The sequence below is a fragment of the Enhydra lutris genome, unplaced genomic scaffold (genome assembly GCF_002288905.1).
Source record: "Enhydra lutris kenyoni isolate GAN:26980312 unplaced genomic scaffold, ASM228890v2 scaffoldscaffold38, whole genome shotgun sequence".
In the NCBI taxonomy this organism is placed as follows: Eukaryota; Metazoa; Chordata; class Mammalia; order Carnivora; family Mustelidae; genus Enhydra; species Enhydra lutris.
In genome coordinates this window covers 1947733-1969496 of record NW_019154122.1, presented here as the reverse complement: position 1 = coordinate 1969496, position 21764 = coordinate 1947733, and the positions used below count along the sequence as shown (strand labels likewise).

General features: G+C 45.4%; 1 protein-coding gene across 1 annotated transcript in view; it reads left to right on the top strand.

The window, feature by feature from the left end:
* The first annotated feature begins 1866 nt into the window (after positions 1 to 1866).
* Positions 1867 to 21764, top strand: part of LOC111154866 (NIPA like domain containing 3) — a 51056-nt gene continuing 31158 nt past the window's right edge. The window contains exons 1-2 of the mRNA XM_022514800.1: positions 1867 to 1956; positions 5273 to 5578. Coding sequence (XP_022370508.1) covers positions 5486 to 5578 — 93 coding nt within the window. The 5' untranslated portion in view covers positions 1867 to 1956; positions 5273 to 5485. The remainder of the gene's footprint in view (positions 1957 to 5272; positions 5579 to 21764) is intronic.

Here is a 21764-nt window from a genome sequence, read left to right as displayed (position 1 = left end):
GGGCCTTGGAGGGCACACCATCAGGGAGGAGCACCTGCGACTGTGGCTTCTTCCCACCCTGGGGCACCAACAAACACGCACCTAGCAGATCCTCCTCCCCACGACCCTCCCACCCCACAGGTTCCCAGACAGGAACTGCCTCCTACCTCCTTGGGTCTCCCTGGGCTGAATCTGGGCTACCCAGCTTCCCCGTTGCTATGGCAACCACGGGCCTAACATTCTAGAGTCCTCCTTTAGGCTGCCTCATGAGTAATCAGCCAATGGTTTCTTCCGTTTCTTTAGCGTGAAAAGTTGTTGGCCAATCATTAGAGGTGTTTCAAAAAAAAAAAAACAACCTTAGGGAAACCGCTAGAATTTTAGGGTTTGGGTTAATTACATCACAACTAGTGGGGAAACCTAATAGGGGGTTATCTAAATGACCCCTCAAATATCTTGCTATAGACCAAGAGCCTTAGAATTTTGCCTACCCGGAAATCCTAGTTAGAAGACTACGACTAGGGCGCCTGGGTGGCTCAGTTGATTAAGAACTGCCTTTGGCTCAGGTTGTGATCCCGGAGTCCTGGAATCCAGACTCACATCGGGCTCCCTGCTCAGTGGGGAGCCTACTTCTCCCTTTCCTTCTGCCACTCTCACTGCTTGTGCTCTCCTGCTCTCTCGTTTCAAATAAATAAATAAAATATGTTTTTAAAAGGAAGAAGAAAACAACTAACATTCATCCAAGCCCTGTGTATAATAGTAAAAGAAAAAAGACTGATACGGGCAACGATACAAGAACAGACATACAGTGTTCCTAGAGCCCCTCTTTGCAAGCTTCAGAGCACTCACAGTGATCTTGTCACTTCCCGGTGCAGCACCCGCAATGCCCCCCTTTAAATTTAGGATGAATCCAAACCTCTGTCCCTAGCCAGGTCTGCTGATGGCAGCTCCTACTACCCACGCCCCAGAAAAATCTTGCACCAGCCACGCTGTTCTTTGGGAGGTTCCTACGAAATGCCAACCTCGTTCTGCTCTCTGGTGTTCCCTCTGAGCTCTCTCTGCCTCCAGATCTGAACCCAAATTGGCTCTTTCTCCTCCTTGGGGTCTGGGCCCGAATGCCATTTCTTCATCTGTAAAATGGGCATGAGCTCAAAATCTCACTCAGGGGGTTCCTGCGAGGATCTGAAATGAGATGCGTGTAAGTGAAAAGGTGTAAGCTCCATGCACGTGTTGATTACTCTTATTGCTTACTGTATCCGTTGTACGTTAGGAAGCATTCACGCCGTGCTAGGACCTTGGGCATTGCGGAGCGGCGGACGCGCTGGGTGGGTTGTCACATAGCGCAGCTAACAGGTGTTAGGGGAGCGTCCGCAAGGACATTGTATATGCCCCGGGTACTGAGACGGCTTTGTGGGAGCCGGGTCTTGAGGGTCGTGAAGGATCTGAAGGCACGCGGAGAGTGTAAGGTGGAGGAACAGCAGGAGCAAAGCCCGGGAGGTGGCGCTGAGAACTGGAAGGTTGGACTCCTGGCAGGCTGCCCACCTGTCGGGCAGGGGAAGTGAGCAGTCACCCCAGCACCCCGTACAGGTGGAAAGGGAGAGAGGGGTTTGTTCCAACGTCCTTGGCGCGGCCGCTAGAGGGGCCCCCTCCAGGTGAGAGCAAAGCTCAGGACCGGGGCCGCCTCCCCAAGTCGCTCCCCCTACGCCTCAAGCAAGCTTTGCGGCGCAGCCAATAGCCGGGGACTGTCCCGCCCACCTCCCTCCTCGCAGCCACTCGCCTGCAAGAAGTCCCCGCCAGCTTCTGACCGGCAGGCGGCCTGACAAATCAGATCGTGGCCTTTGAAAGCAAAACACTGCAGCACCCAGGCAGCTCCAGAGTTGGGGAAGGAATTAAGGAGGCTGTGCCTCCGGGTGGTGCGGAGAGTCTGAGTCGTTTCTCAGAAACCTGGGATAGGTGGGCCTCAGAGGAGACGCCGCCCGGGTGAGTAGTGATCAATCCAGAGGCAGGGGGGACTTGAAATCAGCCTTCGTTTTTTGTTTTCAGGAAAGGTAATGCATTTGGAATCATCTAACGCCCCCTAGTACTAATACCCTTCCTTCTTGCTGTCACCTGCCTTGCAGGTCTGGGTCTTGCTGCCTTGCAATGGTTCCCCCCCACCACCCATTTTAGCGAAGGGAGGGGGGCATAGGTTTGCCTTAATATAGGTGATGGCAGGCTTTACCAAATCAGGAAGTGAAATGCCGTAACTTTGCCAAAATTATTCCTCTACATGCCGGCTCGGGCTTCCTGGCAATAGCAGATGGTGGAGTTAGCAGGTGGGATACGGGAAGGAATTCTTGATCTACACTGGCTGCTGGAAGTTATAGTTTCCAGCTCAATGGTAGGGGAGGAATGTAACCCTTTAGTGAGCCAAAGCCCAGGAAAGGGAAAGGGCTTTGTAACCGGCACTCACTACCAGCCAGAAGCTGAATTGTCAGGTGGTGGAAAAGGGCGTGTTTTATTGATTTTTTTTTTTTTTTCCCAGATAGAGCCAAATTCTAATACACTACTCTCAGCAGCTATGAGCTGTGGTCCTCTCATCTGTCCAGCCTGCTCTGTGGGTTGGTGAAATAATTCATTGAGATATGGTCGGGGGGAATGGAATGGAAGCAAGCTCCTAGAATTATCTTTACATTTTTGAGCCAATGACTCTGTGCTTACTGCTGGCTCTGAGGGCCTCAGCGTTAAGGGGTCGCTGGGAACACAGAGTTGGCCACTTGCCTCTTGGGCATATGTTAGTGCTGGAAAAGTGCTCAGAAGGCAGAAAAGGAGATTCACTAGGTAGACAATGTGCACCTTAAAGGGAGAGCAACGTGCAAAGAGTTCCTCCAGAGCTTTTTGTCCTAACTCCTACCTAGCTGAGGGAAAGCCTCCTGACTTTGCAGGGGATGCCTCAGAGGCCTTGGCCCACGGGCAAAGAGGGAATCTGCTTTTTAGAAGGGACTTGAATGACAGCAACAACTTCACAAACAAAAGCAAAAACAGAAACCCACCTGAACAGAGCAGCTGGTCCAAAGAAGGTTAGGAGGCCCAGGTTTCCATCACCCCCATTGGCATGTCCTCAAGGCCTGTTTGCTTTCTCTGACATCCTGTGGGCGGGGCTGGTTACAGCTGTGGGATCTCCGGAGTTGTGGTTGATTAGGCCTGAGTAAGCCATTCCATTCTTGACTGCGAGCTGCCCCAGGTGCTCCACAGGCCTGCCTTTAGCCAGTTAGTAGGTGGTGTATGGAGGTCACCATGCTGGGCTCTGGGCCGGGCCTTGGCAAGCTGCCGTTGAACGGGGGATTCAGGAGACATCTTTCCAGTTCGGGCTGCAGTGCCTCCTTCAGATCTAGGCCAGCTTGAAGGCCTGCAAGGGTCTCTCTGAGGTCTCTCCCTGGGCCATTCTTCCTTCCTAAGGCTGCTATATTCAAAACATTAAAATACCTAAATTTAACACAGTCATGCTTTTCACCCACACAAGGAAGTACAGTGAAGAATAATTATGCTTTTCACAAGGTTGCAAATATTCATTGGTTTTCACAGGGAGGTCTGGTTCTGGAATATCAGTTATGAAATTATCTGATGAGTGTACCTTGTATATACTTTGTGTGTGTATATATATATATACACACACATAAATATATATGTATGTATATACATATATATGTATACACACATATATACACACACATACCATATGTATATGTGTATATATACCAAATGTATAATCTCATCTGGAGGCAGCAGCAATCATTGAATTTTGAGGCTCTTCAACAAAGTGAGACCTGAGCCAAATGGTCTTTGTGGCTGCCCCAGTGCTAAGCCCTGCATCCAGTGTCTCCTAGATGCTGGACACAGTGTTAGCCCTGTGACATATGACTGTGCTGTTCACACCAGGAACCAGCATTCCTGGGGGTAGAGCTAGATAACAGAAGGAACTGGAAGTTGCAAGACATAGAAGGCAACTTTCTGAAGCCGTGGGGGCATAGCAGAGGCTGTATCTGTTTGGCACATAGGAAGCCCTGCATAAATATTTGTTGCCTGGTTACATGAAAGAAAGGAAGATCTGTGGGTCAATTCAATAATTAAGCTGGTAGGAATAAAATTAATACTAATAACAGCTGACATTCATCTGGCCATTTGCTGTGCATGCATTATACTTGCATTATTTCACCAAATTCTCACAACAACCCTATGGTGGGGGGGAGTAGAGGTGTTATTATCTGTATTTTCAGCAGAGAAAACTGCCTGGAAAGTTAAATGACTTGGCCAAGGCAAACAGGTAGCATATGACAGATGAAAAGCTATAACATTTTTATATTAAAATAAACATCGAGGGGTATCTGGGTGGCTCAGTCAGTTAACCATCTGACACTTAATCTCAGCTCAGGTCTTAATCTCAGGGTGATAAGTTCAAGCCCCCACAGAGGGAAAAAAAAAAAAACCCATAGACTTTGTAGTAGAATCCAAATTTGTATGGATTTTTTTTTTTTCTTTTTACTATATGAGGACCTCAAAGAAACACCTAGCACCATGGTATAAGGTGCTCTGGCCATGCCTCCCAGAACCCTAGGAACATATGCTTCATCTTTCTTCCTTATTTTAGAAAAACTTGACCTGCGCTGAAAATATCCCCCTGATGAAATTTACAACAATGGTCCAAATTGCTATCATTGCCGATTTTATTTGAGGCCACATTATTACCCCCACTTTACAGTGAGGCACCTGAGTTTCCCAGAGCTGATGTGATCTGGTCACACAGATCTTCTCCCGGGGGGGAGTGTTACCTACACTGAGGTAACCAATGTTACCTCACCTGCGCTCAGCTGACCACTGGTAGTAGCTTAGTTCTTCTGTCATCCATGGAGATAGCTTTTCTTCTCATTTTTTCTTTCCCTAAGTTAGAACACAGATGTTTCCTTTTTTGTGGCATTGGGATATTTGTTTGGAGTCCTAGAGAGGTAGATAAGTTCAGTATTCCACCGCTTATGTGTAGGGGAGCCAATGGAAAAGGGAGGATTTAAATTAGGATGTGATGGGAGGAAAGAAGCAGAGGAAGAGAAAAGTTGACTTTTATGGGCCAGGAGAAAAGGTTCTGAGGCAAATTAACCACATCTTTATTAAGGGAGCCAAAGGCCTGATACAGTTTTTTTAATGGTTTCACTTCTCATGATAGGTTGTGTTTTGTGCCCATAGTGTTTCCTCCTCCGGTAACAAAGCTGGGCTCTATGTCTCACTGTACATGCATTTTTAATGCTCCTCCCCACCTCCCTAGAGCACCACCAGGACAAGGAATCACACTGTCTGCTTGGGAGCGACAGAATTTGGCACTTCTCTGCGTGGAGGTGAGAGAGAAGCTGTCCGTCCTCCCATGGCTGGTGAGAGGAGGTGAACACCGCCGGGAAAGATGGTCTCCAGGGTTGGCCCCGCAGAGCAGCAGCAGCTCCGGCTCCCAGGCTGGGCCCAGGGAATGTGGCTGTAGGACACCATGGACCGAGCCCACGGCGCGGCCCTGCAGCTGCGCCAGCTGCCGCCCACAAGCAGCGCCCACCCGCTCACCGAGCTTTCCTTCTCCTACAAGGCAAGAGTTTTTGTGGTTTTGCAATGTTGTGTTTTTCTAACCAGTAAGTAACACAGTACAGCCCTGGCTAACAGACATGTCCAAGGTCTGTGTACCTGTCACTGGCAGAAACAGGCAGCTGCCCCCCCACCCTACGGGTAGGAGAACGTGTAATCCAGGGAAAAGAAATGCTTGTGGAAATACATGAAAATAGGGGGTTAGAGAAAGACATCAAAATGGAAAGGTAGAGAAACATTGTTAAAGGAATGCATTCCCGCTTAGAAGATTCACTTACTCTATTACTTGGAGACAAGCTTTGCTCATATTTCAGGATATTTCCTTCCTGTCTTTTTTTGGTGTTACACATTTAGGATCAGACTGTACAGAAAGTTTTGTGTCTCAGTTGTTTCACTTAAGCCTGTGTGTGGGCTATTACCCCATGTCATCAAGTAATAGTGATTTAACACATACTTTTTGAATGGTTGCCCAATAATCTGTCGAGTTGCCATATCAAAATTTTCTGGACAGATTCCCTATTGCTGGCTGTCGAGGCTGTTTCTAATCTGGGGTGGCTGGAAACAGTGCAGCAGTGCCACTCCTTTGCCCTAAGAACTGGCCACCCCTGGGAGAGGTGGTCTGGTGCTGGGGAGGGAGGCCACAAATGCCAAAGCATCACGCATGCAGAATCTAAGAATATACAGTTAAGACCGTTGGTTCTGTGAAGAATGGATGCCAGACAGACAAATACAATATCTCAGAAAACACTGAACACTCTACCGGATGAGACTTCTATTTAGTTTCCATAAAAATTACAAATTAATTCCATTATTACTCATTGCAGAAGTACCTTCATGCCAGAGCAGAGATAAATCAATCATGGTGACTTTACCAACAAGCTGAAAAGTTGAGGTGGGAGGGGGCGCCTGGGTTGCGTAAGTCCGATAAGCTTCTGACTCTCCGTTTCTGCTCAGGTTCTGATCTCAGGGTTGTGAGATCAGCCCTGCCTTGGGCTCTGCACTCAGCGGAGTCCCCTTCAGACTCTCTCCCTCTCCCTCTGCCCTTCCCCGCTGCACTCTCTCTCTCAAACAAATAAATCTTTAAAAAGAAAAAAAAAAATTGAGGTGGGAGGCAGGCACATGGGCAAAGTTAGGAGCAAACTGAAGTTCCAGGGAGGGATAAAGGGAAGAAGGCCTGGGTTCGCATCCCTACTCTGCTCCCTCTCATTGGACATATGGCTTAGCCCCTCAGAGCTTCTGTTATAGGTAGACTGATGGTAGGAATACCTGCCTCCAACCCTCATCCCTCCAGTCATGTGGATCAGTGAAAAAGCACCTAGCCCATGCAGGAGGCAGGAGTGCCTGCTGTTACAAGGAGGAGGAGATGAAGGTACCTGAAGCAGAGAAAGGTGTAGTTAATTCTGCCTGGGAAAGTTGTCTTCCTCCTCCTCCTCAATTTTGTGATGGCTATTTTGGTTGCAAGGAATAAAAACCTATTTCAGAGGCAGTGAGGCAAAAGAGAAAACTATTATGAGACTACAGGGTAGCTCCTGGTAGGTAGGAAGGGCCGTGGAGGTTGGAACGACTGGGGCGTTCACCCAACGCTGGAAAGAGGGAAGACCTCTGGTCCAATCTGTGGTGGGCATGGGGGTGGAGTCACACAGCTAACAGGTTTTATGGGGGCTCCATGTGTGTGTGTGTGTGTCTGTCTGTCTGTCTGTCTCTCTCTCTCTCTCTCTCTCTCTGTCTCTGGCTGGCTGGCTGGCTCTCAGTGGGAGGTGGTCATACCGATCTGGGGTCAGCTGGGCAGGCTGACCCCAGATCGTCTGTCTTTGAGGCAAGGAAAACATTAGCAGGCCCAAGTCCAACTTCATCACTGGGCTTGAGTCAGGAGCAAACCATTGGCCTTTCATGGCAGCCCTGCTCTCTGTCCTGGTTGTTGGGGTGGGGGTGAGGGGTATGGAGGGGGGAATTTGTAAGAGAGGCCAGGAGGCCAGCTGCCCAGGAGGCAGCATCGTGTGAGGTTCCTGGCCCTGGAGGCTTGGTCTCAGTCTGAAAGAGTCAGGCCTCAGTTTCTTCCATTCAGCAAATAGGCATTTCAGCTGAGCATCTGCTATCCATGCCTGCAAGGGGTGTGGGGGAGGGGGCCTGTATAAATAATTGAGATATCTCTTCCCGGAAGGGGTTTACAGTCTAGGAGGGAGGTTGGGGGAGCTAATTCTGTCAGTACCTTACCCTTCAGGACAGAATTTGATACAAAGGTAGAACATGGCCTTTAGAATCAGAGCTTGCTTCAAATCCCAGCTTTCTCGCTTTCTATCAGTATCACTTGGGGAAGAGTCATGCAGCTCTTCTGCAGGTCAGTTTTAAATCCATCCTACAGGCGTGCTTGGAGGATGACCCGAATGTGTGGATGAAGGAACCCGAAGCTGCCCACACCATCCCCCATAGAAATCCTACCTATCCTTCCAGCTCCAGCTCCAGTTTTGGCAGTTTTCCTAGGAAAATATAGGTCCTCTCTATCATGCTTCCTTAACCAATTCCAATTACTATAGTAATCGTCATGATCATAATGGCAGTGAACATTGGTTTTAGTGTTTACTATATGGCAGGGACCGTACTGATCCCCACAGAGCCCCATAAGGTAGGTACTATTAAAACCCCATTTCACATATTAGGAAACTGGCACAGAGAGGTTAATTAACTTACCCAAGGCCACACAGTCAATAGGTAGTAAAGCTAGGATTCGAAATGAGTCTGTGCATTGCCAAGGCCCTTGCTTTTATCCACCACTCCCCGCTGCCCGCATTGTGCCAGCTACTCTGCGAGGTCCCTTCTCTTTCTGATGTCAGTTATTAAGTGTTGAAATGACAGTCTTGGGGAAGCTAATGCCTCCCCTGCTGGAGAACGTAAGTGTCAGGGAGCTGGCCTGAAGCCAGGCGAACGGGTAGGGTAGCAGGACCTGGTGTAGCCAGACTAATGCATCTCTTGTATTTGAACGTGAGTAACCTTCAGAACAAGCCAAAAACCTGCAATTTATACTTAACTCTTGTTAGTTTCAAGCCCAAGGGATTGTGGGAGGTCAGTTTAAATAGCAAGTGATGACTGGTCTTATCACCGTGATGTTTAAATAGAGGTTCTTGTTGGCAGATGGAAAGCAGGTGTTAGAATGGGAGATCTGAGTTAGTTTCACTCAGATACCACTGATCAAGCAAGGGTTCCTGCCTCTGTGACCTCTGTTCCTTTTCTGGAAACTGTTCTTTCCCAGAGTTATAGCTGATAAAAAAGCAATTCTTGGAGCCAGAAGGGTCCTTAGACTGTTGCTAATAATAATGATAATACGAAGGAAAATTGTAAAAATAATAGTAACAAACTAGAATTGTGTCAGTATTTTTCATGCGCTGGGTGGTCTTTCAACCTGTGCCTTATTTCATGTCACGTGATAATCCCGTGAGCATTTACAGCTACTCCATTTCTCAGAGGGGCAGCTGAGGCTCAGAGAGGTATGGTGATTCCACTAAAGTCACACAGCAGTAAGTGGCAGTGGCTGGACCCCAGTCCAGAACTGCTGGTCTTCCCTGTCTACACAGCGAAGCAGAAGCAGACAGAGAAGTGACTTGATGCGGCCTGCTCTTGATACGGCCAGCACCAGACAATTCTCACAAGCTGCCCCGCTGTGGGAAACCCTTGTTTCGGTCTGGGACAGAATCCCTGAGTCTGGGATCAGATCCCTGCTCTGGGTTAGCCGTCCATGTACGTGCACTCGTTGGCACTTAAACCACTTCAGAAAATTTCTGTTATCTCTCTGCAGAAGAGGAACACGGTGGCTTGTCCAGTGGCAGAAGCCACCCAAGTACCTCCCCTCACTTCCCTCCCTGCCAGCAGACCCAGACACCCCCATTTTACAGTTTTCAAGCTCTGAGCTCCAGAGGAAGAGTTTCATGTCAGGAGCCCTGCACACCCCAACTCTTTTGCCAGACACTTGAGGGCCACTAATAGGTGTATGTTCAAAGTGTGTAACCCCTGGGCCCGTGGCATCGCCTTTGCTTGACTTTAAATGCTCATAGAATGGAACCAAGCGCCACTTCACAAGGACTTGGGGCATAATTAACGTTGCCGAAGCCCTTTGAAATGCCTGGATGAAAGGACACTTAATTATATTGCGCTGTTACTAACCATGTCTGTCCGTGGCCCCTTATTAGGCACGGAGATGAACATGCTGGTGGAAATGACCTTTAAAGGAAACCTCAGCTGCTCATGTCACTAGTGGGCATGTAGCACTTAGGAGGCAGGGTTATGTATTTATTTTTCCCCTAATTCACTTTACCACCTTTGAAGGACACCAGAGATAAGACAGTGGGAGATGGTCTAGAGGGGTAATTACCATCTGGAGACTAGAAATCCGGCCTTGAGCCACAGAAATCCTCCCACAAGTTCTTGCACATCTCCAGGCCTTCCTTTGTTCGTGTGTGAAGTCCCTCTGACCTGCGTGCAGAAATTAGGATTCATAATAGTCCCCACCTTAGTGATTGGACGTGGCCCAAAGGCAAGGCGTGGAAGGGCTTTCCACACCAAATGTGTATAGATAAAAATACTCCAGCAACACCAGGCTTTGTTATCATAGTAACCTTTTAGCCTTGTTTTTCTGCTGCTCAGATGGATATTATCCTTGTGAGCTTTACAATTTTTATTTCTAGGTTTCAGACCTCCCCACCTCCCTCCCCGAAACAGTGTTGACTTGCGTGCTCGGCGGTAGCCTCCGGTTTCCCTTCTCCATCTCTTTACCTCCGCCCGCCGCGTCGTTAACAACACACTCTCAGCCTTGTGGATTTCATCCACATCTCGGCAGAGGACAGCTTGGTCTCTTAGGGTAAAAGTAAAACAGTGGCTGCCAGTGTATGGGTCAAACGAACCAAATGAAACTACCATTTTCATAGGTCACAATGGCTGAACAGTGGCAGTTTCATACGGTTCACTGTAATTGTAAGTTCCCGAGCTCCGCGCTTTCCCCCGATGACCTCAGGAAGGCCACGCGCCAGCTCTGAGCGAGGGGCACTGTCATGCCAGCTGGCGGAGGAGCTGAAGCCCATCTCCCAGCCCGCCCACCTTGGAAGCTATCTGTAGCTGTGTGACCCCCAGTGTCCTCTGAACAGCATGGGTTCTGGGCTCAGCTTTCTGCCCAAGGCCTGGAGCCTGTTTCCTTCTTCCCTTTGTCACCTATAAAGGAAATAAGGCAGCTGTGAGGTGTTGTTGGAGCCAGAACCAGAGTCCTTTTGTCTCCTACCTGCCCGAGGCAGTTCCTGTAACATCAGTGCCAGTTAACTCTTTCAACTATCATCAGCGTAGGTAAACTGAGTCTCTGGGCCGAGCTTCCGCCTGGTCCCCAGATCTTGGCCTCCATGAGCCTGAGGTCCTTGCTCTGTATCCTTAATGAGCCACCCTTAGTGAAGGGCTTCCTCTGGGCTCTTCAGACTTGACCCTCTAAAGAAACCCCATGTATAGCCTCACTCATTTCTTTGGTTGACGTCTAAGACTTAAAACGTGTGTTACAAGTTTATATTTGCAAGGTATGTCATTTCTGGCACATTTTCGTACTAGAATTTTTTTTTATAGTCCCTGGAATATAAAGCCCGCTTGATACGTACCTTCTGAAAAAGTTCTTCTTTAGCGGTTGGAAATTTTACATCATTCCTTTTTCTCCTTAATTTTGTATTTCCTTTACGTTTCCTCCACAGAATTTTGTCCCCTGACAGTGTCTATCTTTTAACACTTCAACATTGTATGGATACTTACCATACTTCTCATACTTCTCTACAATGAAGAATGGAGAAGGGACGCCTGGGTGGCTCAGTCAGTTAAGCATCTGCCTTCAGCTCAGGTCATGATCCCAGGGTCCAGGGATCGAGTCCTGCATCAGGCTCCCTGTGCAGCAGGGAACCTGCTTCTCCCTCTCCCTTTGCCTGCTGCTCCCCCTACTTGTGCTCGCTCACTCTCTCACTCTCTCTCTGATAAATAAATAAAATATCTTGAAAAAAAGAAAGTGGAAAATATGCAATCAAATTTCACTTTTTAATATTTTCTTTGACATAGGGTTTGTGAAATAACAAAAATTCCACGAAGTAATTTTGATGCTCTGACTGGCTTTACTAACTGATACATGAATCAGGCAGCATCCCATCTAGCAAGTTGCGGGGCAGGGGGGCTCCAAACGGTGACAGAAAGAGAAGGGGCCTTTTTTTTTTTTTAAAGGTTTATTTATTTGAGGGGCGCCTGGGTGGCTCAGTGGGTTAAGCCTCTGCCTTCGGCTCAGGTCATGATCCCAGGGTTCTGGGATCGAGCCCCGCATCAGGCTCTCTGCTCAGCAGGGAGCCTGCTTCCCCCTCTCTCTCTGCCTGCCTCTCTGCCTACTTGTGATCTCTGTCTGTTGAATAAATAATAAATAAAACCTTTAAAAAAAAAAAGGTTTATTTATTTGAGAAAGAGAGCTCATGTGTGTGCCGGTAGGGGTGGGAGAGGGGGCAGAGGCAGAGAAAGAACTCAAGCAGACTTCCCACTGAGTGCAGAGCCTGGCCCCATCTCATGACCCTGAGATCATGACCTGAGCCAAAATCAAGAGTTGGACACTTAACTGACTGAGCCACCCAGGTGCCCCAAGTTTTTAAAGGCAAGACAGTGGGTGCCTGGGTGGCTCAGTGGGTTAAGCCGCTGCCTTTGGCTCAGGTCTTGATCTCAGAGTCCTGGGATCGAGTCCTGCATCGGGCTCTCTGCTCAGCAGGGAGCCTGCTTCTCTCTCTCTCTCTCTCTCTCTGCCTGCTTCTCCATCTACTTGTGATCTCTCTCTGTCAAATAAATAAATAAAATCTTTAATTAAAAAAAAATAAAGGCAAGACAAAGTTATAAACAGAGAAAAGAATTATTTCAAGTGAAGTGACCTTCCTTTGGGGACAAACAGGATAGAGAGGGCCCATGTGACAGATTACCTTATTGGTGCTGATCAGAAGATTCCTGACTGACCAGTTAAGATTACCTTTCTGGAGGGGCGCCTGAGTGACTCAGTGGGTTAATGCCTCTGCCTTTGGCTCAGATCATGATCCTAGGGTCCTGGGGTCCTCTCTGCTCAGCGGGGAGCCTGCTTCCTCCTCTCTCTCTCTCTGCCTGCCTCTCTGCCTACTTGTGAAAAAATAAATCTTAAAAAAAAAAAAAAAAAAAGATTAGCTTTCTGGAGGAGGTTAGAATTTCAGTTAGGTTAAGTATGAAGCCCCAGTTTGGCGATTTGGCTTAAGTGATGCCATTTTGGGCCTCAGGCTTGCTTTTTCACAGTTTCAGAAGTACTGACTCAATCCAGAAGCTTTAAAAGCAATTGGTGAATGTAATATAAAGTCTCATAATAATTGTTAAGCATAAAATAACATTGTATTAGGAATGAATATCTGAAAGGGACTTTTTCTCCCCAATAGTCAAGACGAATATTATTGATTGCTAGAATGAGACAGATTTTAGCATCAGTTCTGTTGTAGGTTTTGGGTTTTATAGCTAGAAGCCCTGAGAACCCATTCACATAAGTACCTGGGATGGAAGAATGTTATTATAGTGCTCATCCCTAAATTCTTTCAACTCCTTCTGCATTATATGCTAAAAATCACATAGTGACAGGGGTGTCTGGGTGGCTTAGTCAGTTAAGCTTCTAACACTTTTTTTTTTTAAAGATTTATTTAGTTATTTATTTGACAGACAGAGGTCACAAGGAGGCAGAGAGGCAGGCAGAGAGAGAGAGGAGGAAGCAGACTCCCCGCTAAGCAGAGAGCCCGATGTGGGGCTCGATCCCAGGACCCTGGAATCACGACCTGAGCCGAAGGCAGAGGCTTTAACCCACTGAGCCACCCAGGCGCCCCAAGCTTCTAACTCTTGATCTCAGCTCAGGTCTTGATCTCAGGGTCATGAGTTTAAGCCCCACATTGGGCTCCGTACTTGGTGTGGAACCTACTTAAAAAAAACCCACATAGTGATAAATTATTTTTATTGACTTATCAGCTAACAATACAAGGAGAGCCTCTTATTTTTCTTCAAAACAAAGTACTGTATACAGTTAATTTATTTTATTGTTTTAAAGATTTTAATTATTTATTTGACAGAGAGAGAGAGCACAAGTAGGCAGAGTAGCAGGGAGAAGGAGAAGCTGGCTTCCCGCTGAACAGGGAGCCTGATGGGGAATTTGATCCCAGAACCCTGGGGGGATCATGACCTGAGCTGAAGGCACACACTTAACCGACTGAGCCACCCAGATGCCCCTGTATAGTTAATTTACAACAGGATTTGTTTTGCTTTCACAATCTAGGTTCCTTTCCCCTCTAGATTCTTTGGCTGACCTAATAGTTAAACTGACGTACAACAGATTCATAGGAGAAAATTTTAATTTCTTTTTTTTTTTTTTAAGATTTTATTTATTTATTTGACAGAGAGAGATCACAAGTAGATGGAGAGGCAGGCAGAGAGAGAGAGAGGGAAGCAAGATCTCTGCCGAGCAGAGAACCCGATGCGGGACTCGATCCCAGGACCCTGAGATCATGACCTGAGCTGAAGGCAGCGGCTTAACCCACTGAGCCACCCAGGCGCCCGAAAAATTTAATTTCATACATATGGGAGCCCCAAATATATGATGCTCAAAGAAGTAACCAAAGCAGGCAGCTTTTATAACTTTTAGACAAAGAAACTATAAATTTTTGAAGAATTGACAAGACAAAGGGGTTGGGCTTGGGGTAGTAAATTAATGAGGTGGTAACTAGGTTTGTTTATATAGCCTTCTTGGCCCTAAATTCCCTATCTCTGGTGATAAGGATGTGTCTCTTCCTCCTGGTGCATATTAGGAAAGTACCTTTCACATGGAAGAATTATTTCCTGCTTTCAGGGATAAAAGGGGTCTCAGAGTACCCTTCTTGTATTGGCTATTTCTTAAGTAACTTTAATTCAAAATAATGATTATGCAAAAATGACATATTTGAGGGAGGTATGGTCTCAACAATTTCTGTGAAGTTTACCAAAAAGGCACTATCAATTATGCTGATAAATTTTCACTTAGAGCCATGTTGGCTTAACCTATCTAGAAAAGATTGAGGAAATTGACATCTTGTTAATTTTACTACACCATTGCCTATACTGTATTGCAATATATATATTTTATTTTAAAAAAATTTTAAGTAAGCTCCATGTCCAACATGGAGCTTGAACTCATGACCCTGAGATCAAGAGTCACATGCTCCACTGACTGAGCCAGCCAAGTGTCTCAACACATATATTTTAATTATATACTATGTTAAAAACAAATATTATAGTATTTGTACATACAAATGTAATTATAAATACTTTATCACATGCTTCAGTATGGTAATTATAATCCTCAGCACAATCACTAAGAAAATAACTCAAAAATAAATAATAAAGGAAATGATAAGGGAATTAAAATGGGAGACTAGAGGAGCACCTGACTGGCTCAGTTGGTTGAGTGTCTGACTCTTGTTTTCAGTAGGTCATGATCTTATGCATCCAGAGATCAAGCCCTGTGTTGGTGTCTGTGCTCAGCTGGGAGTCTGTTTGAACATCCTCTCCTCTGCCCCCTCCCTGCTCACAGTGCTCTAGCTCTGTCTCGCAAATAAATAAATAAAATCTTTTTTTAAAATGGTACGCTAGAAAATTTGTCTATTTAACACACACACACACAAAAAAACAAAATACTTGATTGCTTAAAAATGCTAATCACTATGCGAGCTTCGGCAAGTCACAGTCTTTTTGCTGGTGGAGGGTCTTGCCTCCACGTCGATGGCTGCGGACTGATCAGGGTGTTGGGTGCTGAAGGTTGAAGTGGCCGTGGCAGTTTCTTAAAATAAGACAGCAGTGAAGTTTGCTGCGTTGACTGACTCTTCCTTGCATGAAGGATTTCTTTGTAGCGTGTGATGCTGTTTGAAAGCCTCTTACCCACAGTAGAACGTCTATCAAAATCGTAGTCCTCTCAAACCCTGCTGCTGCTTTATTAACCAGGTTTATGTAATATTCCAAGTCATTTGCTTCATTTCAACGATCTTCAAGACATCTTCACCTGGAGTAGATTCCATCCGCCACTTTCATTGCTCATCCATAAGAAGCACCTCTTCAGGGTGCCTGGGTGGCTCAGTGGGGTGAGTGGCCAACTGTTGATTTCAGCTCAGGTCATGATCTCAGGGTTGTAGGATCAAGTCCCACTTTGGCTCTGCACTCATCGTGGGGTCTGCTTGAGATTCTCTCACTCCTTCTCCCTCTGCCTCTCCCCCTGCTCACATTCATGCTCTCTCACTCTCTCTCAGATAAATAAAATCTTTTAAAAACTAAAGAAGACCTTCTCATCTGTTCAAGTTTTCTCACGAGATTACAGCCATTCAGTCCCATCTTCAGGCTCCGCTTCTCGTTCCAGCTCTCCTACTGTTCCCACCACATCTGCACCTACTTCCCCCACTGAAGTCTTGAACGCTCACAGTCATCCATGAGGGTGGGAATCAGCTTTTTCTAAACTCCTGTGAATATTGGTATTTTGGCCTCTTTCCGTGAATCATGAATGTTCTTAGTGGCATCTAGAATGGTAAATCCTTTCCTGAGGGTTTTCAGTTTACTTTGCCCAGAGCCATCAGAGAAATCACTCTCTATGACAGCGATAGCCTTAAGAAATACATTTTTAAAAGATTTTATTTATTTATTTTAGAGAGAGTAGGGGGAGGAGCAGAGGAAGAGAGATAAGCAGACTCCATGCTGTGCAGGGAGCCCCATGTGGGGCTCCATCTTACAACTCTGAGATGATGACCTGTGCTGAAATGAGTCGGTTGCACAACCAACTGAGCTACCCAGGCACCCCAAGAAATATATTTCTTAAATAGTAGGACTTGTAAGTTGAAATTACTCCTTGATCCATGGGCTGTGGAATGGATTAGGTATTAGCAGGCATGAAAACAACATTAATCTTGATGTACATCTTCATCAGAACTCTTGGATGACCAAGTGCATTGTCGGTGAACAGTAAAGTCTTGGAAGAAGGCTTTTTTTCTGAGCAGTAAGTCTTAACAGTGGGCCTAAAATATTTGATAAACCATGTTGTCAACAGATGTGCTCTCATCCAGGTTTGGTTGCTCTCTTTTTTTCTTTTTCTTTTTTTTTTTTTTTAAAGATTTTATTTATTTATTTGTCAGAGAGAGAGAGGGAGAGAGAACGAGCACAGGCAGACAGAATGGCAGGCAGAGGCAGAGGGAGAAGCAGGCTCCCTGACGAGCAAGGAGCCCGATGTGGGACTCGATCCCAGGACGCTGGGATCATGACCTGAGCCGAAGGCAGCTGCTTAACCAACTGAGCCACCCAGGCGTCCCGTTGCTCTCTTTATAGAGCATGGGCTGAATAGATTTAGCGGAAGTCTTAAGGGCCCTAGGGTTTTTGGAATGGCAAATGAACATTGGCTTCAGCTTAAAGTCACCAGCTGCATTAGCCCTTAACAAGACAGTCAGCCTGTGTTTTTCTCAGGGTGGGACCTGAACCCACAACCCTGAGATCAAGACCGAGATCAAGACTTAGATGCTTAATCAGCTGAGCCACCCAGGTGCCCCATCCTTTGAAGCTTCTAAACCAGGCATCGACTTCTCTCCAGCTATGAACTTCTCGATGGATCTTCCAATAGAAGGCTGTTTGGTCTACACTGAAAATCTGTTGTTTAGGGTAGCCACCTTCATCAATTATCTGAGCTAGATTTTCTGGAGAACTTCTGCAGCTTCTCCATCAGCACCTGCTCCTTCCCCTTGCCCTTTTACTTTATGGAGATGGCTTCTCTCCTTTAACCTCATGAACCAACTTCTGCTGGTTTCAGACTTTCCTTCTGCAGCTTCTTCCCCTCACTCAGACTTCATAGAATTGAAGGGTATGAGGGTCTTGCTGTAGATTAGGCTCTGGCTTAAGAAATGCAGTGGCTACTTTGATCTTCTATCCAGACCACTCATACTTTCTCCATATCAGCAATAAGGCTGTTTCACTTCCTTATCATTCATGTGTCCACTGGAGTAGCACTTCTAATTTCCTTCAAGAACTTTTGCTTTGCATTCACAACTTGGCTATTTGGAACAGGAAGCCTGGCTTTCAGTCCATCTAGCTTTTGCACAAGCCTTCCTCACTGAACTTATTCATGTCTAGCTTTTGTTTTTTAATTAAAAAAAAAAAATCTTAAGTAATCTCTATACCCAACGTGGGGCTTGAACCTACAACCCTGAGATCACGAGTTGCATGCTCTACCAACTAAGCCAGCCAGGTGCCCCAATCATTTCTAGCTTTTGATTTAAAGTGAGAGACATTTGGTTCTTCCTTTCACTTGAACACTAAGAGGCACCGTAGACTTATTAACTGGCCTAATTTCACGATTGTGTCTTGGGACATAGGGGGGCCATAGGGCAGGGAGAGAGATAGGCAATGGCTTATTGGTGGAGCAGCCAGAACACACAAAACCTTTGTGTCAATAAAGACCTTTATTGATTAAGGTCATTGTCTTATATGGGCATGGTTCATGGCACCCCAGAACAATTACAGTCATAACATCAAAGATCAGTGATCACAGATTACCATAACAAATACAGTGATAGTGAAAATGCTTGAAATATTACAAGAATTAAAAATACGGCATAGAGACACAAAGTGAGCCAATGCTGTTGGGAAAATGGTGCTGATGGATTTGGTTGAAGGAAGATTTTTTTGTTTTTTAAGATTTTATTTATTTATTTGTCAGAGAGAGCAAGCACAAGCAGGCAGAGTGGTAGGCAGAGGCAGAGAGAGAAGCAGGCTCCCTGCCGAGCAGAGACCCTGATGTGGGACTCAATCCCAGGACCCTGGGATCATGACCTGAGCCGGAGGCAGTGGCTTAACCAACGGAGCCACCCAGGCGTCCCTGCTTGAAGAAAGATTAACACAAACCTTCAATTTATAAAACACACAGTATCTTTGAAGTGCCCTAAGGGAAAGCACAATGAAACAAGGCATGCCTGTATAAATCCTTGTGAACTTGGATTACATTGTTCTCTTCTCTGTTTATTTTTTAGAAAAAAAAAAAAAAACTGTCTTGTGACACCGAAAGTATAGCAACAAAAGAAAAAACAAACTTCATCAAAATTAACTTTTGTATATCAAAGCAGTTTATCAAGAATAAAAATATGACCCACAGAATCAAAGAGAATATTTGTAAATCATGTATCTGGGAAAAGTTTAGTATCCAAATATGTAAAGAACTCTTACAACCCAAGTTTTTTTTAATGTGCAGAAGGTTGCACAACATTATGAGTCTACTAAATGCCACTGACGTGCACTCTTTAATGGTCAATTTTTAGTATCTGTGACTCTTAACCTCAAATTTTAAAAATAGGCAAAGATTTTGGATAAATATTTCTCCAAAGAAGATAAATGGATAGTAAACATGTGGAAAGGTATTCAGTGTCATTAGTCATTAGGGAATTGCATTATCAAAACCACAATTAGACTCTTCTGCATACCCATTAGGGTAACTGTCATACATTTTTTAACAAGGAAAGTAATGGCGCACTTGGATGGGTGAGTTGGTTAAGCATCCAACTTTTGATTTCAGCTCAGGTCATGATCTCAGGGTTGTGAGTTCAAGCCCCAGGTCGAGCTCTGCACTCAGTGGGGAGTCTGCTTGAGATTCTCTCCCTCCCTCTCCATCTGCCCTTTCCACTGGTGTACACCTCCCCCCTTTAAAATAAATAAATAGGGGCACATGGGTTGCTCCAGTGTTAAGTGTCTGCCTTCGGCTCAGGTCATGATCCCACGGTCCTGGGATCGAGCTGCGCATCCGGTTCTCTGCTCGGCGGGGAGCCTGCTGCTCCTGCTTTCACAACGCCTGCTTTTGGTCCCTTTCTTGCTGTGTCTCTCTCTGTCAAATGAATAAATGAAATCTTTAAAGAAAAGTAAAATTAAAAAATAAATCGTAAAAAAATAAAAAATAAGGAAAATAATGAGTGTTGGCAAAGATGTGGAGAAATTGGGAGTTCTCTACCGGTGAGAATGTAAACAGGTACAGCCACTATGGAAAACCATTTGACACCCCCCCAAATGTTAAAATAGTCACTGTAGATACCCAAGAGAGTAAAAAATATATGTCTCTACAGAAACTTGTACAGGCATGTTAATAACATTATTTGCAATAGAGAGAAAGTGGAGATGACACAACTGTAACCGGTGAATGGGTAAACAAAATGTGTTCTATCCATTGATGGAATATTATTTGACTACAAAAAGGAATGAAGTACGGGTACATGTTATAACATACGAGCCTTGAAAGCGTTATGCTCGGTGAAAGAAACCAGACACAACCACATCCCGTAGGATTCCATTTATGTGAACTGTCCAGAATAGGCAAGTCTGTAGAGACAGGAAGTAGATTAGTGGTGGCCTGGGGCTGGGCTGGTGGGGAATGGAGAGAGACTGCCAATAGGCTTAGGATTTCTTTTTTTGGGATGGTGGAAACGCTCGGGATTTAGTGGCATGGTTTTACAACACCCATGCAAACTGGTCGTTTCGAATATTACATTGCAGCCATGGAAATCAGATCTACACCCCGTTTGTTGTTGTTGCTTGTTGTGGTTTGTTTTGTTCCTTGTTTTGTGATTTTTCTAAACTCTTTTTGTAAAGTCTGTGTCCTCTCTGTGGGCATTCTGATGAACTCTGTTCCTATAAGTGGTCAGCTTGTGTTTTGACAGTTTCCTTAACCACCTACCGTCAAAAAAGGAAAAGAAAAAAAAAAAAAGGGACCAAAAAAAACCTTCCCCCCATTCTCCCAGTCTTTGCAGATTGGTTGTGTGTCGGGGCCTTCCAATGCTTAGCCAGGCTGTTCCCCACTCCCTCTGCCTTAGCCTTTGCTCCGGGCTTGCTCTCAGCCTAAAGGCCAGCCACAGGTGAAGGTTACTGTTTTCTCAGGTGTTTTTGGAGCATGTAGCCAGCCCTAGCTACGTTCATGGCCTTTTCAATTGCTCGGTATGTGTGGAGACTTAGGAAAGCTCGTATCTCTCTGTATATCTCATTTCCCAGACTATTCCTCCCCAGGCTTTCGCTTCTGCCTATTGCTCATCCTAAGTACTGTTTCTTGCCCTCAAGTTGTTACACAGCCTTTCAAGGCTTTGACCGTAAGCAGCCTAGGAAGCTGTCCCCAGCCCTGGTATCCCTCCACGTCAGACAAAACAAAGACAAGCCCTGCGCCAGTTCCTCTGGGGTTACCAGACAGGTCAGAACCCACAACCACAGTCTTAAAATACATATATAATTTCATATATTGCCTTCTCTGTGTCCTTGTGGCTTCCACAGATCTAAGAGATGGGAGGCAGGCAATTTAAAATGCTTTCGTACCATAAAGCAATGGCATCCTTCTTCACCATGCCTTCCTCCGAATGTTATATTCGGCTAGACTGCAGAGTTGTATAAAAATGTGATTCTGGTGGGTTTTGCCAGCTCATTAGTTGTTTTTTCTGAAGGGATGGGTTCCTGAAATTCTCTATTCCACCACTTTTCAATGACATCACTCATCACATTGTGAATATACCAAAAACTACCGAATGGCATACTTCAGAAGGGTCAAAATGGTAAATTTTATGATTTGTGAATTTTACCTCAATAAAAAAGGTAATGATGGGTTAAATAAAGGTATGCTAGGTTTATAGAATGTCCTTAAAGAACATTTAGAGGCAGACATTAAAATGGGAGGACATTAAAATACCTTAGCAGGGCAAAGAAAGGGGGTGGGGGAATTAAGCAGTAGAATCATACACAGTCCAATCAGATGGAAGGTGAAAGTCAACTGTTAGTGAATATCTGGAATAGAATCAGATCTTGAGTCCCAGACAGAAATTGCTGGATCATTAAGCAACTCTGGTTTATTAAGGAAGTGTATCAGTTAGCAACTGCTCTGTAACAAACCATTTGAAAACCTAAACTTAAAAATAGCCATCATTTCACTGCTCATAATTCCACAGGTCAAGAATCTGGACAGGATCCAAAAGAATTGAAATCAGAATCTAGAAGAGATAATAGCCCTTCAATATTGATTACAGTACTATTCACAATAGTCAAGATGTGGAAATAACCTAAATGCCCATTGATAGATGAATGAAGAAAGAAAACATGATACATACACATAGTTTAATATTATGCAGCCTTGT